This window comes from Peromyscus leucopus, chromosome 20 (assembly GCF_004664715.2).
Source record: "Peromyscus leucopus breed LL Stock chromosome 20, UCI_PerLeu_2.1, whole genome shotgun sequence".
Taxonomy (NCBI): domain Eukaryota; kingdom Metazoa; phylum Chordata; class Mammalia; order Rodentia; family Cricetidae; genus Peromyscus; species Peromyscus leucopus.
Window position 1 is genome coordinate 62,008,874 of NC_051080.1, and position 16,226 is coordinate 62,025,099.

At 41.5% G+C, this 16,226-nt stretch overlaps 1 protein-coding gene across 1 annotated transcript in view; it reads right to left on the reverse strand.

The window, feature by feature from the left end:
• The window catches only part of Sntb1 (syntrophin beta 1), a 259,198-nt gene that overhangs the window by 146,192 nt on the left and 96,780 nt on the right, over positions 1-16,226 (reverse strand). Inside the window, exon 3 of the mRNA XM_028871905.2 lies at positions 3,926-4,142. Within this exon, the coding sequence (XP_028727738.1) occupies positions 3,926-4,142 (217 nt within the window). The remainder of the gene's footprint in view (positions 1-3,925; positions 4,143-16,226) is intronic.

A 16,226-nucleotide genomic window follows, 5' to 3' on the forward strand; every position in this document is an offset into this window, starting at 1 on the left:
AGCAAACTGCAAACAAAGCATCAAAAAGGATAGGGTTCCAAATACTCTGGCGGACCACAGATGTGGCCGGGATGAGGACACTGGGTGTGAAGGCCAAGCATTAACTATGAAAAGCAGGGAACATATAAAGAGGTAGCATTTGAAAAGCATATGTTGTCCTCATTGATAGCCACTAGCAGTGAAATTCTAGTGGATTTGGTGCCTGCTGAGTGACCTTTTTCATAGAAAGAGCAGCAATCTTGCCTGCTGTTCTATGGCTGTTTCTATTTGAGAAATTGAGCATTAAAGGTTTTAATGCAAACTGTGAGCGAAACTGTGTGTCGCCCACTGAGGGCATCAGCCCCCGAGAGGCTTTGTGGCATTTGTCAATCCGTTCTCATGTTCTGGCACCCAGGGGGCTGTTAACTCCTGGCTGACAGTTCAGGTGAACTGTTCTGTCAGGTGTTGAGGTCGGAGACAATGGAGGTAATGATTCAGAAACTGGTATGGTGTCAGCCAAGGCTGGGTGAAAATCCCAGTTCTTCTGCTTGTCTTAACTCCCAATCCTCAGCGAAGCTTATAATGTGGGGATGGAGTATGTAGAGGATGGTTAATTGTGTTCAATGATGAGTTCTTGCTTAACTTGATGTAGCTGTGCCAGAACTAAGACTTCTCCAAGCCTGTGGCTAGACACAGAGCCCACACTCTTTACCCCCTTTCTCTCTTTTACAATAACCCTATGTACTGACTTCCATGATTTTCTTGTAATGATTGTCTGGGAGTTTAGTGTGCATTTCTTCCATAGTCCAAGGGTTACTTATGGAGAGTGTTTTAAAAACAAAAACAAAACAAAACAAAACAAGATATTTTAGGTTTGATTTTATTGTTAATCTTCTGGCTTCGGCTCACTTCTGCCAGAGGACGTTGTTTATATTATTTCTATCTTATGGGGCTTGCTACACTCTCTTTGTGTTTGCCCAATTGTATGCATGCTCTGTGTGTGTTTAAGATCAGATGAGATTGCTAGTGTCATGGTTGTAGACTCCATGTGCATTTAAAATAAAAGTTCATTCTCTAGTAGCAAGATGCAAATTTTAGGATACATCTAGGAACGGCTTATTTTGCTCTTCAAGCCTTCCATATCCTTACTCATCCTTTGCCTTCCATGTGACTCATCTTGGACTGAGAGTGACATATATTAAATTACCTTACCCTATCACACTTCTGTTTCTCAGAGCTCTTTCTATAGCTTCTGCTATACAAGCAGCTGCTGTATTGTTATTTGGATTTTGTTTAAATCTATCGAATGCTTCTTGCAAAATTTGGTCTTCAGCATAAATCACCCTGCTTTGTTCTGTTTTCCTGCTCTTCACCATGCATTCTACCTTGTTGTATATCAAGATTGACATCTTTGCTCTCTGTTGCTGCTCCTCTGCAATAGTTGAGTGGGCTCCTGCCAGGTCTTGCATCTTGCACCTCCGAGATCACTTTGTGTTAGGAGTTTCTTGTAGTCAGCAGAGTTGTGGTTTGCCGATATTATATTTCTGATTGGCAATGCTATATTCTTCCAAGCATGTAAATACAATTCTGTAAGACATTTGTTTCCTCTTTCTTTTTTTCCTTCACTAGGGGCAAGTCTCATCCTTATCTGTTTGGTAGCAGCAATTCAGGACCTATCTGGACCTGATGTCCCTGCCTGCACCATCTGTCTCAGATGGACCCCTATTTTTAGTTCTGCCCTGTTGTTTCTCATATCCCAGCAGGACAGCCTCTGCCTCTCCCACCCAGGATGCTGTGCAGATAATTCATCAGTGGTAGACTTAAACAGCGGTGGTATTAAGCTTTAAAAATCCATTCCCCTCTCTGGATAGACACACATAATGGAATTTCCAGTATTATTAAAGCCTGAGGTTTCTCAAAATAGTCTTGATAATTGATTGACCTCATGCCGTTCATAGGTCATACATGTTACAGCATATAAGTCTACTGCTAGAAAGAACAACAGAAAAAAATTCATGAACTTTTTCTTCAAGTTATTAATAACATCTATGATTTCTGGAAATTTCTATGTCTTCCCCATTTTTTTTTAATTTTTTTTGCTCATAGAGTGGGGACAATAATAACATCATAAACAGCTGTTAGGAGGACTACCATGTGCTAAGATGTCAGACATGAAGGAGGTGATAATGAAGGACCTGGCAAGAAATTCTGTGAAGCCCCTACATATGAACAATAGAGATGAGAAAGAGCATCCATCCCCTTGACAAAGGAGAAGCTGCTTCTGGACATCTGCTGCTTAGAGCCTTGCCTGCAGCAGTGTGTGCCCAACTGTATGCACCATTTTTCTTTTTTTAGGAATGTGAAAGCCTATCTTTAAAATGTGAAATTTCACAATATTCAATATGAAAACTAGTTTTAGATTATTTGAAATGGTGGCTAGACTATTAAAAAAAAACATGTACAAGTAGAGTATAACCTGTAAGCTGTGACTTTGCAATCGCTGGACTAAAGGAATTAACATAAAACTTAGTACAAGATGAGCACACCACAGATTGTGAATCCATTGCATCTGAAACCTTGACTTTAGATTCTTGGGAGAATGGACTTCTTTGATTAGGTGAGTAGGACCCAAGGGAGGTGGAAATTCCGAGCAGTCAGGAATTCAACTGCAGGCCCAGGGAATCAGTGGAAATGGAGGGAGAACCAAAAGGATCAGGGAGGAGGAGGGTCATCAAGAAAGGACATTCTGTCTGTCCTGACTCCTCTCTGGATGCTGCTTGCTGGATCTCTCTAATGAGCAGCCCATCCCTGTGCTGCAGGAGGACACTGGGAAGGGAGCTGGGGAGGAGGGCAGTGGGGTATGACAGGTGGTTGGAGCCAGAAGGGCCCCAGCAGCTTCCTTGGAGTGAACTTCTTAGGATGAGAACTAAAGCCCACATGGAGTTAGGAGGCCAAGAGTCCATTTCCTCCCTATCCCAGTCACTTTGGCTTTTCCCCATCAGAAACTGTGAACCTAGCCAAATACTTCCTATTCGTGGGTGTTGCAGCTGTCCCACACATGTTGTGAAGAATGACCAGTAGAGCTATTTCTATTTTTAGCACTTTAATGTGGATGCAAAGGTCACCAAGAGTTCCCATGTGTTGGCTCAGCTCTGTCTCTCTCTCTTTCCCTCCTCTCTTCTTAATTCTCATCTTTGATAACTTTTCCTACAACTTGTGTATTGTGTGGTCAGATAATTTGGAGTGAAAAGAGACCATAAACTTTTACTTCACTTTTGCTGTCCTTCAGAGTGCCCTGAATTAGGGGGAATGTCTATCCTGTGGCATTCAGAGTCACTTGTGAACTTCGGAAAAGTGTCCAACAAGCTGAGTGGTGCCGTTTCTTATCCTCTTATGGATGAGAAGAGCTTTAAGTCTTCTGCCATCTGACCCTCCTAGGTCACTGTTGAGGATGCTGGGCCTCAGGCAGGCAGAGTTGCCTTTTACTAACACGACTAACACTTGTCATGGACACACTCATTGTAGTGCACACTCATTCTAGTGCTAAGCACTTTGTAGGGTTTCCTCATTTAGCCCTCACGAGCTGATATCTATTTCAATTATCCCCATCTTACCAGTGACAAAAACAAGTTTGAATAGCTTACCTAAAATCTCACAGACTCACAATGAACAAACAAGGAAAGATACTGGGACCCTGATTTCAATTCTCCCACTCTACCTAGAAACTGGGTCATGTGCATTTATATCATGATGATAAAAAAATGGAAGAATGTGAGGAATCCTGGATGGAATATAATCTCCCTCCTTCAATACGTATCTTCCCCATGCTTGGAGGGTGGGAAGACCTTTCAATCTATATACAAGAACGATGGAGTCTTTTCAGACATGAGTACAACCTGGCAAATTCTTTTATAACCTCAGAGGCCAGGAAAGGTTGCCCCATTACCTGTTTTCAGGGTCAGCCAAGGTCATGCTCCGGGTGACATAACACATCTTGAGGGGGATGCTTTTCCGGTCTCTATGGAAGGAGAAGGACTGGGATGACAGAGGGTCTGCAGAGCTGCCCCCTAATCTAGGGGACTCAGGTGGAGGCGTTTCCCATCCAATTTCAGACACAGGTGATCCTTTCTTCACATAAGGCGTGGCTTCTCTCATGTACTTCACTGCGAAGGAAAAAAAAAAAAAGACAAGAGGCGCTTTTAGGAACACCAGGGTTTGTGTAGCACACATACAACAAAAAGTAACATTTATATGTTGGAGGTAATTAATAGTTGTCTAATTGAACTCAAGACCCACTCAACAGGAAGGAACACATGCCTGATACTGTAAACCCAGCCAAGAAGGAGGTGAAAATACTTATCTTTGTACCTACTGGGTAGTATAATTTTCATCCTTTATCAAAGAAGCTTCCCTTTTCAGCTACTACAGAAGGTTACTACCGAGATCTCCAACTTATCAAAAACGCAGAAAGTAAGTGGGTATCCATCCCCAGTTGGGTCATCTACAACAGAACCCCTCATGTAAGGCTCGTGCAGCAGTGAAGAAGGGGTGGAGAGATTGTAAGAACCACAGGACCAAGACAACTGCTAGCTAGGGTCATCTATACATGACAGAGAAACCGCACCCATGAACTCTCAACAATGTGGGTGTCTTCACAAGACCACACCAATTGAAATATCAACGTGGATGGGCAAAATTCCACAAGGGCTTACCCCTAGGATGAAGAGCTGTGTGCAGTGATGGCTGCTGAAGGAGGAAGAAGCAGTTCTCTCCAGGGATGGCCCCCAGTGAGTTTTCTAGTCTTAGTGGTCAGCCCTGAACATGCACATAAAACAACACTAATGGGACTCAGTAGATTTTGTGTGTGTGTGTGTGTGTGTGTGTGTGTGTGTGTGTGTGACAATAGTAAGTTTAGAACAAGGTCATGAATTTGTAAGTAGGTAGTTGAAAGAATGCAGGAGAGTTAGAGAGGGGAGAGGGAGGGATGTGAATGATGTAAATAAATATACTGTATTCATATATAGAATTCTCAAAAAAAAAAAAAAAGAATAGCGAGTTGCATTTCTGGAAAATTTCTGTCTCTGAAAGAAACTTGAATTGGACATGCTGTTAGCACCAAGCCTCTTAAATTCCGAACAAGATTCAGGTTTTCTGTTCCTTTCAACATAATTATCCTATTATTTAAATTATGTATCAACGACAATCTTAGAACTCGCTATTACAGTGTTCTTCAGTTGGAAATTGCGTGTAGCTTTTTTCAATTGTGACAATGCCTATCTTTTCTGATTATAAGTCATATTCTGGAAGAAAGACTGAAAACAAGTAGACAGATGACACGAAGTGTAACCTAGGCTGAAAGACATATAATTTAATGCAGATGTAAGGAATGTAGTAGCCACACCCCTGCCTGGGATGCTATTATTATGCTCAGAAGGAGGGTACACTTTTCAACTTAAATGGTGTTAAAATCATGTATACAAAGAAATGAATATGAGTGTCTATATTCTAGTGGCAAAATCTGTAGTAGAAGAGCCATTATTTTTCAATGCTGAGAGCTAGAAAAATAATAGTTAAATACATTGTAATCTTTATAGATATTAAAGTAAGATTAGATATAGACATGTTGATGGAGTAAGACTTTCAAGATCTATGATTAGTGAAAACACAAAGCAGATAGCACTCTATGTACTATGGCATCTTTGTGTATAAAATCACACACACACATACACACACATATATATAAATTTGTGATTTGATATATGTTTATATATAATATATATACTAAAAGATATGCATATTTATATATAACTTAAATTATTTTTAGATATGAATGTAGCACTAATTCTAATTGGTTTTTTTGTTTGTTTGTTTGTTTTCAAGACAGTGTTTCTCTGTGTAGTTTTGATGCCTGTCCTGGATCTCACTATGTAGACCAGGTTGGCCTCGAACTCACAGAGATCCTCCTGGCTCTGCCTCCCGAATGATAGGATTAAAGTCATGGGCCTCTGCTGCCCAGACTAATTAGTCTTAATAATAAGAACCTGGAGCCATATACTGGGGTGAAAGCTGAAAGATCAGAGTAGCAGAACAGCCAGCCACTAGAAAGACTTCTTACCTCTAGCAACCCTCAGCCTGAAAGAGGGACTGAGCTCCTGTGTCCTCCCACCATATATTCTTCTCTCTGTCCAGCCATATCATTTCCTGTCTCCATCTCCACAGTGCTTGGATTAAAGGTGTGAGTTCTCAAGTGCTGGGATCAAAGGAGTATGCCCCCACTGCCTGACTCTGTTTCTCTTTTAGACTGGATCAACCTCATGTAGCCAGGTTGGCCTTAAACTCACAGAGATCTATCTGCCTCTAACTCCTGAGTGCTGGGATTAAAAGTGTGTGCCACCACTGCATGGCTTCTATGGCTAACTAATGGCTTAGCTCTGTACTCTGATCTTCAGACAAACTTTATTTATTAGATCACAAACAATATATCACCACATAAGAACTCCAGAAAATAATGATAGTAGTTTGTTCAGGGGAATGGAATGAAAAGTCAACATGATGGACATAGACTTTTGCTATTCATAGACTTTTGCTATTCATTTGTGCATTTTTTTGATTTAACCATATTCATATACTACTTTTGTAGGATTAAAAAGGGTAATAAGACTAAATACAACATTTGGAAGTTCTTCTCTTTCCCATGTTTGCCTAGGTATTCCACAATGATTTGTTTCTCCTAAATTTAAACATTGTTCCTTAGACATCTTTTGAGTTGACTGTGGGAGACCAGCTCCTACTTTTACCCTAGGGTACTCTTGAGGAGGGTGAAGTGAGAAATATTTAGATAGAAGGATAAAGGGGAGAGAAAAAACACAGAATAGCCTCAGGAGGGCCTGGATCCTTATCCACCAGTCCCTTCTGTCTCTTCTAAAGGGCTATTTATAGGAATGCCAATGGGTGGAGCAAAGACTTCTCCCTAGCTCAGCCAAGTGTAGACTCTTCTAATCACCTAGTAACCATGCACGTGGTCAGGCAATCCTCTAATGCAGCCCTGCTGGGTAAAGCAAGCTCAGGTCTCACTAGAAAACCTTTGTGGGCTTCCACAGTTCGCAGGACAACAAAGATTTCAGGAACATGCTGTATAGAGTTCTCTGTCTTTCTCTCTGTGAGCCCCATACTCTGGTTCTCTATTACATAGTGGAGAGAGATTATAGCTAAGGCCATTACAAGTGTCTGTTACTACCAATGACAATGGATTTAAGTGAATGAAAACTTGGGGATTGCCTCATCAGAACTTGAATAATTCATTTCACAAACTGTTTCTTCCATGGTGTTTAGGGAGGTTTAAGGGAGATTCCAGAGAATAGCATGCAGCTTCCATACTCAAGAGTTATAACATAAAGAGGACCCTAGTAGATGCTTTCAGTGACCTGTCTGGATCCTTGTACTATACCTAGTTGCTGTGAATTGGCTGAATACAACCTATCACCATTCCCCTGCTCCACAGAACTGCTCTTGGCATAAGAGAGGCTGCAAAGCCGGGGAAGCTGCAGAGTTGCTGACTTCACGCAGGATCTCTGCTTCTAGGAAATCCCATGGAGGAAGTACAGAAGCCATGACATGCAGTGGATTCATCTAAGTCTTACAACAGGAAAAAAGAACTTAGAAAGAACCTGTAGGCATGAAGCCCATATTCAGTAAGAATCCATAGTCCCATGGTCCTCTCTTCCAACCTGTGAGCAGAGATTACAGTTACAGGAGAAGAAAGGTCACTCCCAAATGTGTGTTTTAAGGAATGCATTATTACCAAGCATTCTACTTAAAGAGGAGCACAGGCATGGCTCAGAATCAATTTAGAAACCTCATGGAGACTGACTTTAGCTACACAAAGTGGAAAGGAATGAGGCACTTTAAAAATACTGTGTTTTTAAATCTTCTGTAGTGTGTGTGTGTGTGTGTGTGTGTGTGTGTGTGTGTGTGTGTGTGTAGTGTGGATAAAGTTAAAAAACTAGAAAGGTGATGAAGAATAGGAAAAAATGTGCTGAGGGAGGGATGGAGTAGCTAGAAAAAGGTTCACATATAATGTGAAAGAGAAAAGGAGATGGAGGAGTTACAAGGGAGGATCAGGAATCACAAGAAGGTGAGGAGATGAGGGAGAAGGAGAATCTACTAAAACATTCTTTGCTCAAAAATGTCACAGTGATTTCTAATACCTTGTATGCTAATTTAAAAAAAATGAAATCTGACAGTCTTCCCATTCCTGCACACAGTAAAAAGTGTTTGGCTTGTATATTACGGAATCATTCTCACTGGTGTACAGGAAATTCAAGCACTAACTGAGAGGAGAGGAAGATTTTGTTGAAATGTATTCTTTTCTGTCTAGCTGGAGCTGAGAATGAGTGTTTCAGAGTGAGATTCAAGGATGCTGAGTGAGTAAGCGGCATTTGAACTTAGCTTTAAAATGTGGCTAGCACTTTAAGAAAGAGAAGGATAAGGAGTGTCCTTTTATATAATGCACTCTGATTTGCAACTCTGATTGCAATTCCATAGAAAAGGAAAATTTGGTCTCAGTTTGCAAGAGGGATGAGGAAGCACATTTGTAATGCACTTAATCATAGGCCAGCTATCGAACCAGGTTATTTATGTATTGTCCTATCGTTAAGCTTTACAATTCCTATTTAAGGACTCAGTTTATATCTGGTAGGAAAACCAGGGTCTATAGAAGAAATGTCTAAGTTATCATTCATTCATTGAGTTCATGTACCCACAGGCAATAAATACAAAAGTATATTCTTTTCAGAAAAGCCTTGTAGAGCTATTCTAAGTCTGCCAAACACACAGGTTATCCTTGTGGACAGTGTTCTTGTGTATATCATGTCAGTGATGCTCAGATGTTTGTCGTGTAGGGGCCCACATGGCTAGTAAGTGGCAGAGCCCTAGTTTGCTTATTCAGACATGCCCTTTCATGAAATCAGGCTGTGCCACTTAGGTGAAAGATGCAGGAAAGTCGATACATTTGGATTTTATTTTAGATAGTGGCAATAATGGTTGTCAGTGGGCAATACAGAGACACAATCACTGGCCAGTCGTAGAGTGAATTCTTGGAAAGTGGACTGGGCTACCTAAAGGAAAAAGTATTAGACATAGGCCAAGCAGTTCCAAGGCCTATGTAAACCAAGGATTACTGCCAGTGGTAACCCAAGCAATATTCTAAATATCCTGCTTAAACATGAAGAATTCTAGAAATATGTGGTTTGGTCCACTTGTGGGCAGAACTGATAAACATACAAAAATCTTAGCTGAGAAACAAATATTTACCAAGTACCTACTTCCTTTGTGGCACAGAATTAGAGTAATTTACCCAGAAGAGATGGCAGAGCAATACCTTGAATGTTTGCCTCACTGGGGATAATATTTAGTGTAGAATGATGCTCTTAACCAACCAATAGAATAAAGATAGAGAGGATACACTAATGTGATAATCTAAAAACTTGCTCATTCACCAAGATTTATCAGTTTATTTTTGTGGACAGAGGATTATGCAGCCTGTGAATGCTGAAGAATCATCCCTGATTAAAAGATACTAAAGGATAGAAGAGAGGAAGCAGGTGGTGAGGGGAGGAGCAGGTGACAGGAAAGCTGTGTTCCATTTCAAGCCCGGTTTAAGGAGGCACTACACTCTACAGATCTCTAGCAGCCTCACAGAACCAAATCACTATTCTTTATAGAAGAAAATTATTTCATTCTAGTCTGCAAGACTGCTGAGAACTATTTCCAAAGGCAATGAGCTGGCATAAAAATTTAAGGAAATATTGCACACTAGGAAATAAGGTACCATGAACATGAGCAACTGATAGTAGTAGCAGCCATGTGTCCTTAAAAACTGTAAGAGGGTAGTTGAAAGAAATGAAAATTTGAGAGTTTTCCAGAGAATATTTAAAGAAGTGGTCTAACCAACTAGTTAAAAAACAAACAACCTATCTAGTAATATAATAATAACAACAGTAACAAAATTAACAAGTAATCCTCAAATTAAAGCTTCAGTAGAAAGATATGTCAGAAGGAGGAATTAGTGACTAGTGAATTAGAAGAAACTACACAGAGGAAATGGGTCAGTGACTGAGAGTGTCACACTCTTCTTATGGGGGACCTAAGTCTCATTCCTAGAATCCATGCCTGGCTTCTCATAACTGTCCATAGCTCAAGCTCCAGGGTGGTTCGATGCCTCTGTCCTCCATAGATACGTGGACTAACGTACACATACCCCTACACAGACACATGTGTGTATACACAATTTAAAAAAAACTTTAATAAAAAGGAAGTTACAAACAATGTGGCAGAAACTTCCAAAAATGATGGCAAACACAGTTGAAAGATTTAGAGGTATGAAGGATGAATTGTAGATCCAGAAGGGGAGAAAATGCAGTATAGAATAAGAATTTTCCAACAGCAAACATGCAGACTCACAGGTCTAGGGATCTGACTTGTTTTTTGTTTTTCTGCACAAGATCAGCGAGCTTCAAGATCAAGCTGAACAGAAATAATGTACAATTTATTCTTTATACTTTGAGTTGGCTTAACAGTTTAGTTTTCCCTTAGAGTGTATGCCTCTCCTGAACTCCTCAGCTAGCATCTCTGGATTTTCTAGTATTGTGAAGAAGTCTCAGCAAAATTCCTAAGTGAGTCCTAAGATTTCTGGGAGAAAACATATGGTGCTTTGAATAGGAATGACACCCATAGACCATGTGTTTTTAATACTTGGCCCATCCGGTATGGCACTATTAGGAAGTATGGCCTTGTTGGGGTAGGTGTGGTCTTGTTGGAGGAAGTGTGTCACTGTGGAGATGGGCTTTTCGGTCTCATATGCTCAGGCTATGCCCAGTGTGACACACAGTTTCCTCCTGCTGCCTGAAGATCCAGATGTAGAACTCTCAGCTCCTTCTCCAGCACCATGTCTGCCTGCATGCTGCCATGTTTCCTGCCATAATGACAATGGACTAAACCTCTGAACTGCAAGCCAACCCTAATTAAATATTTTTCTTTATAAGAATTGCTGTGGTCATGGTGTCTCTTCACAGCAACAAAACCCTAACTAAGACAAAACAGTTTTCTAAATCAAAGAAATAAGGGGTGGATAGGTAATCATTACTGCTCCTGAGAAAGACAGGTAGGCTCATGGGACCTGTTTCCATACCTGTTTTGAATGAGAACAAGCAACATATCCCTGCTTACAGCTTTTGGTCCAAGGCAAGGTAAACACTTGCTTCACAAGTATGAATGGGAGCCTGCATTCAAGTTCCCACAACCAGTGTGAAGCTTGGCAAGACAGAGTGCACCTGTAATCTCAGTACTGCAGCGGTGAGATGAGAGGTGGGGGAGAGACTCCCCAGAAGTTGCAGGGACAATGAGTTAGCTGGGTATGATGCAATAGCAAACAACAAAGAGACCCTGCCTCAAACAAGGCAGAAGGTAAGACCAATAGCCAAAGCCATTCACTGACCTTGACACACTCATGTTCTTATAGACTCAAATGCTTGAGCCTGTTCAAGCATACACACACACACACACACACACATACACACACACACACAAAAAAAAACCCTTTGTTTAGGAGTCTTGATTTAAAAAAAATGACATTTCATTATTTGCCTTCTTTCTGCTAGGACTCTGACCCAGGGTCTTATATGCGGTAGGCAAATGTTCTCTACTGAGCTATGTCCCCAGCCCTTGGATCTTATTTCTGTTTGAGAGACATGGAAAACAAAGAAACTTGTTCTTTTGTAAAATAAAGAAAAAGAAATGGCCCCTGGATTTCTCTAGCAGTCCATGATTTCTCACCAGAGGAAGTAAGAGTAATCACAAGGTACCTTTAGCTTAAAGAGTCCACAGAATTTCTACAAGGTGGCTAAACACTCAAGTCCTCTTCAACCCCTGATTGAGACCCAAGGTGAAGGACCCCCGTGTGGAGAGTAAGAATGATACAGACCCATTTGGAGGAGATAAAGGAGTGCCCTAACTGATGAGGATAAAGAGTATGTAAAAGCTTTCTCTGGTTCTTTGTGGCTTGTATTCTAAAAACACACAATCAAAAAATGTGGTGTAATATTGAGAAAGGAAAGTGTTACCTAAGTCTGAAGTTGTCTGGGACAGGTACCCCAAATGAGTGCATTAAATAAAGAAGTATGTTATTAATTTAGCAAGTTTAGAGGGAAATAAAAGACCTAGCAGGGCTGCTCTGCTTCCCGAAGGGCCAGGATCTCTGGCTTCTCCTGTCTTCTATACCACATTCTTACTTTAGCATCTGATAATCCCAGATGGCTGTCTGAGTTCCACCCATCAAGACCCAAACCCCGTGAAGACAATTGAAAAGAGTACCACACATCTTAGTTTCTTTTCCTGTCACTGTGATAAAACAGCTTGGCCAAAGCCACTTACAGAAGTTCTTTGGTTCACTACTACAGGTAAATTGAGGCAGTGGGATCATGGAACATCTGGTCACATTATACCCACAGTAAAAGAAGAGAAAATGATAGAATGCATGCAGGCCAAAGTTCAGCTTGGTCACTTCTTTCTTTCCATGTCATACCCATGAAATGGTGACACTCATGTTTCAGGGTGGCTCTTCTCACCTCAATGCACAGAGCTCAGAAAACACCTCACAGCCATGCCTACAGGCTGCCTATTCCAGACATTTCCTCATTTCTTTCCCAGATGATTCCAACTGTGTTAACTGAAATAACCAACACACCATCCATCCTCCCTTTACTTCCACCTTCTAGACACTGACAAACCAGTTTTGTTTACAACTCACTGACCAAAGCTTAGTCACATGGCCACATCTAGAGGAGAAGGAAATTCCTGATTCTGAGTAGCTCTGGCCCTTCAGCTGAAAATTGGTGTGGAGGGAGGCCATTACTGCAAAAGTAAAAGAAAAGGGAGACCAGGTTCTAACTCTTGGGGCCTACCACATGGATACATTGTGATTCTTTCTGAGCCTTATGACCTTGATTTATAGCATTTAAGTAAAAGCCTTAGAGCATGCAACAAAGAAAGCAATGTCTGTGCTAAGTATTTCATGGGCACTAACTCATATGGACTCTACAGCATCCTGTAGAACAAGCATACACTCAACCTATTTTACCAATGACATTGGACTAGAGGGAAGAGTGACATCACATCCTGGAGCTTCTGGTGCTAGAAGTTGGCAGGTCTAGGTGAATTTAATTAGTGTCTCAAGTCTGTACTTTTAACCATAAACTATACTATTTCTCACATTTCTTTAAAAATTGGTGTGTGTGTGTGTGTGTGTGTGTGTGTGTGTGTGTGTGTGTGTAAGTCAATGTTTTCCTGTCCTGCGAGAAAACATCCAATTAACAGGCTGTTCCCTGTAACATAAGAGAGTTTGATTTGGTAAGCCTGCACTATTAAACTATGGCATTTCAATAAGCACCTTTGAAGACACCATAATATATATTCATAATAGAGGGTTTAACCCAGAAGAACTGAACAACTAATGTCTGCATAATTACACCTCCATGTGCTTACAGCCACTAATTTCAGGCAAAGAGCTGTTGAAACCAATCAAGAAGCAGTCAGGCCCAGTTCAGGGCACCTAATAATCAGAACTAATTAATAAACCACGGCCTTTCTGGGCATCATGAATTAAAAACTGTGGTTGAGCAATTAAGATTCTGAACTTGCGTTGCAAGAAAAAGAAAAAAGTGGGAGGCAGACTGTAAGAAGTAGTTTTCAATGCCACACCAAGTTTCTTTCAATATGTTGGTAGTTTTTCATCTGAAGGGCAGGCAGTGGTGAGATTCTCAAAGACACATTCAGGAAAGCCCAAGTTTGTTAAGGTCCCGAGTTGCCACAATGAAATCTTTGTTGGAACAGCCGGATGACATTTGAAAGCAAAAGCAGATGCAGCGACGAATGAGGAAATGCTTTAGGCAAGTCTAATAAGCTATCCTACCAGGCTGGTTTCTAAGGAGCCAGAAAACGTGTTTGATAGGTTCATGATTTCTTTTTCAAAACAACAACAACAACAGAAGAGATTCAGGTTACTGGGAGGAAAAAAAAAATCATGACTCCAGGGGGTGTGAACTCAAAATGTGAACTTTCTAATGTGATTGACAGGGGAAGGAGATCAGCTGATACTGGGGAACTCAAGTATTCAGACCTTCTGTGAATCAGCCAAGCTGAACACAGGCTGTTGCGTGTGGAATATGCTGATAAAGTGCCATATCAGACATTCCCTTCATGATATGTTCATAGGTCACCTTACATAAGATGCAGGAGGAAGTTGTTTCTATTTCCAAGAAGACCAAGGTGTGATGGAAGAGGCAATCCGACTTTCTCCCAGACTGGAGCTAATTTCTCAGAAGGCTGATAGTATAGTGGAAAAAGAATTGGCCCTGGGAGTCAGGGACCTGGATTACAGTTCCAGATCTGGCACTAACTAGCTTCCCAGCCCTGGGCAAGTCACTTCACCTCCCTGATCTCATTTTCCTCACCTGTCAAGGGAGGAAATAAGGTCTCTACCTTTTAAACATTGTGTGATTCCTTGAGAAGCTGCCTCCTTCAAAAGCACACACACACACACACACACACACACAAATATGTGGGGTAACTGGAGAGATGGCTCAGTCTGGAAAGAGCATGCTGAATAAACTGGACCTGAGTTTTAATCCACAGCATTCAAGCAAAAGGTCAGGAGTGGTAATGCATGCTTCTATACTCAGTGCTTGGGAGCTGAAGACAGAAGCATCTCCAGGACCTACTGATCAGCCAGGCTAGGAAAACCAGTGAGTTCTAGGTCCTAATAAGAAACTGTGCTTCAAAAAACAAGATGGGTGGCTCCTGAAGAACGACAACAAAGGTTGACATGTGATCTCTACACATACATGCATATTCATGTTTGCACAACCACACACACACACATACACACACATGCACCTCCTATGAAAACAGACCTATCCATCCACTGTGAGCACACACACACACACACACACACACACACACACACACACACTCACACTTACACACATACATGGGAGTGGGGAGACAAAGAGAAGACATTAGTACAAGAACTTTCAACTCACTATTTGTATCATCATCCACAAATAATCCTGCTCCATTGTGTACCAAATTCTAGCTCAAGGGCTAGGGCCCATACAAAGCACCTTCTGTCTTTGTGAGTGCCCACAGGCCCCTGACACATCACCAGAGAAGCTTATGCTGGGATCATATGCTCAAGTCACTGTTCCCCTGGTTTGGCTGCCTTGTCACTGAGATATATCCCTAGTCCTGGTATCATTCAAAGGAACCTGTCTTTATTCCTGGTATCATTCAAAGGAACCTGCCTTTATTTTTCAATAAGCAAGACAGATTGTTGCCCTAGAGTAAACCAGGGGGCACAAAAAAAGCATCTTATTCCAGGGTAGCTCTGTGATCACCCAGAACATATTGGCTGGTTAGTCATCACTGGGCTCTTGCTTTAGGGAAGATTGAGTATTGGAGTTATCATAGTGAATGGGGTAGGCTGGCTGCTGGCCCTGATGGCACACATGTGTGGTGGAGAAGGGCATTAAACAATGAAAAAATATAGGGATCACTGGAAGTATAAGGCATAACTGGAGGATTTGCTACTTGTTCTCCATCCTTGTCTTACCTCATGTGGTCCCCATAGTTCACATACACATGGTAAAGAACTGCTTAATATTCGGGTTTATGTGGAAGCCCCCCGCTAGATCCCCCTCTTTTCCCAGACCCTGCCCCTGAGAAATCTCACCAAGGGCCAGATCCTCTCCTGGGGCTGCTCAAGACCATGCCTACAGGGTATTTAAGACCTGGTCACCAGACCTGCCATGTGATGTTCTCTCCTGCCTTTCCAAGAGTCACTTGGGAGCAGCTTTTCTCTGTTCATTAAACCTGGACTTATTAATTTGGCCTGTTTGGCTTATTGCATCGGAGGAGGATACCCAATAACCTGGGATCCAATACTTACCAATTCTGAGTGTGTCAGACATTCTTTGCAGAGACAGCTTCCTATTTGGGGAAAACTCTCTGTATTCACTAAGCCTCAGTTTAGTTTAGACTTCCTGTTTTGAAGGTCAGACTCCGCTAGACACATCTTTTCAATCCAGCCATGCACAGGGTCAACCTCCATACTCACAGCTTCAGGATGGTGAGTCTTAGAATGATGGCCCAATAGATTTACAAGTGTCCTAAGAGATGTGTGACTATGGTAAAAG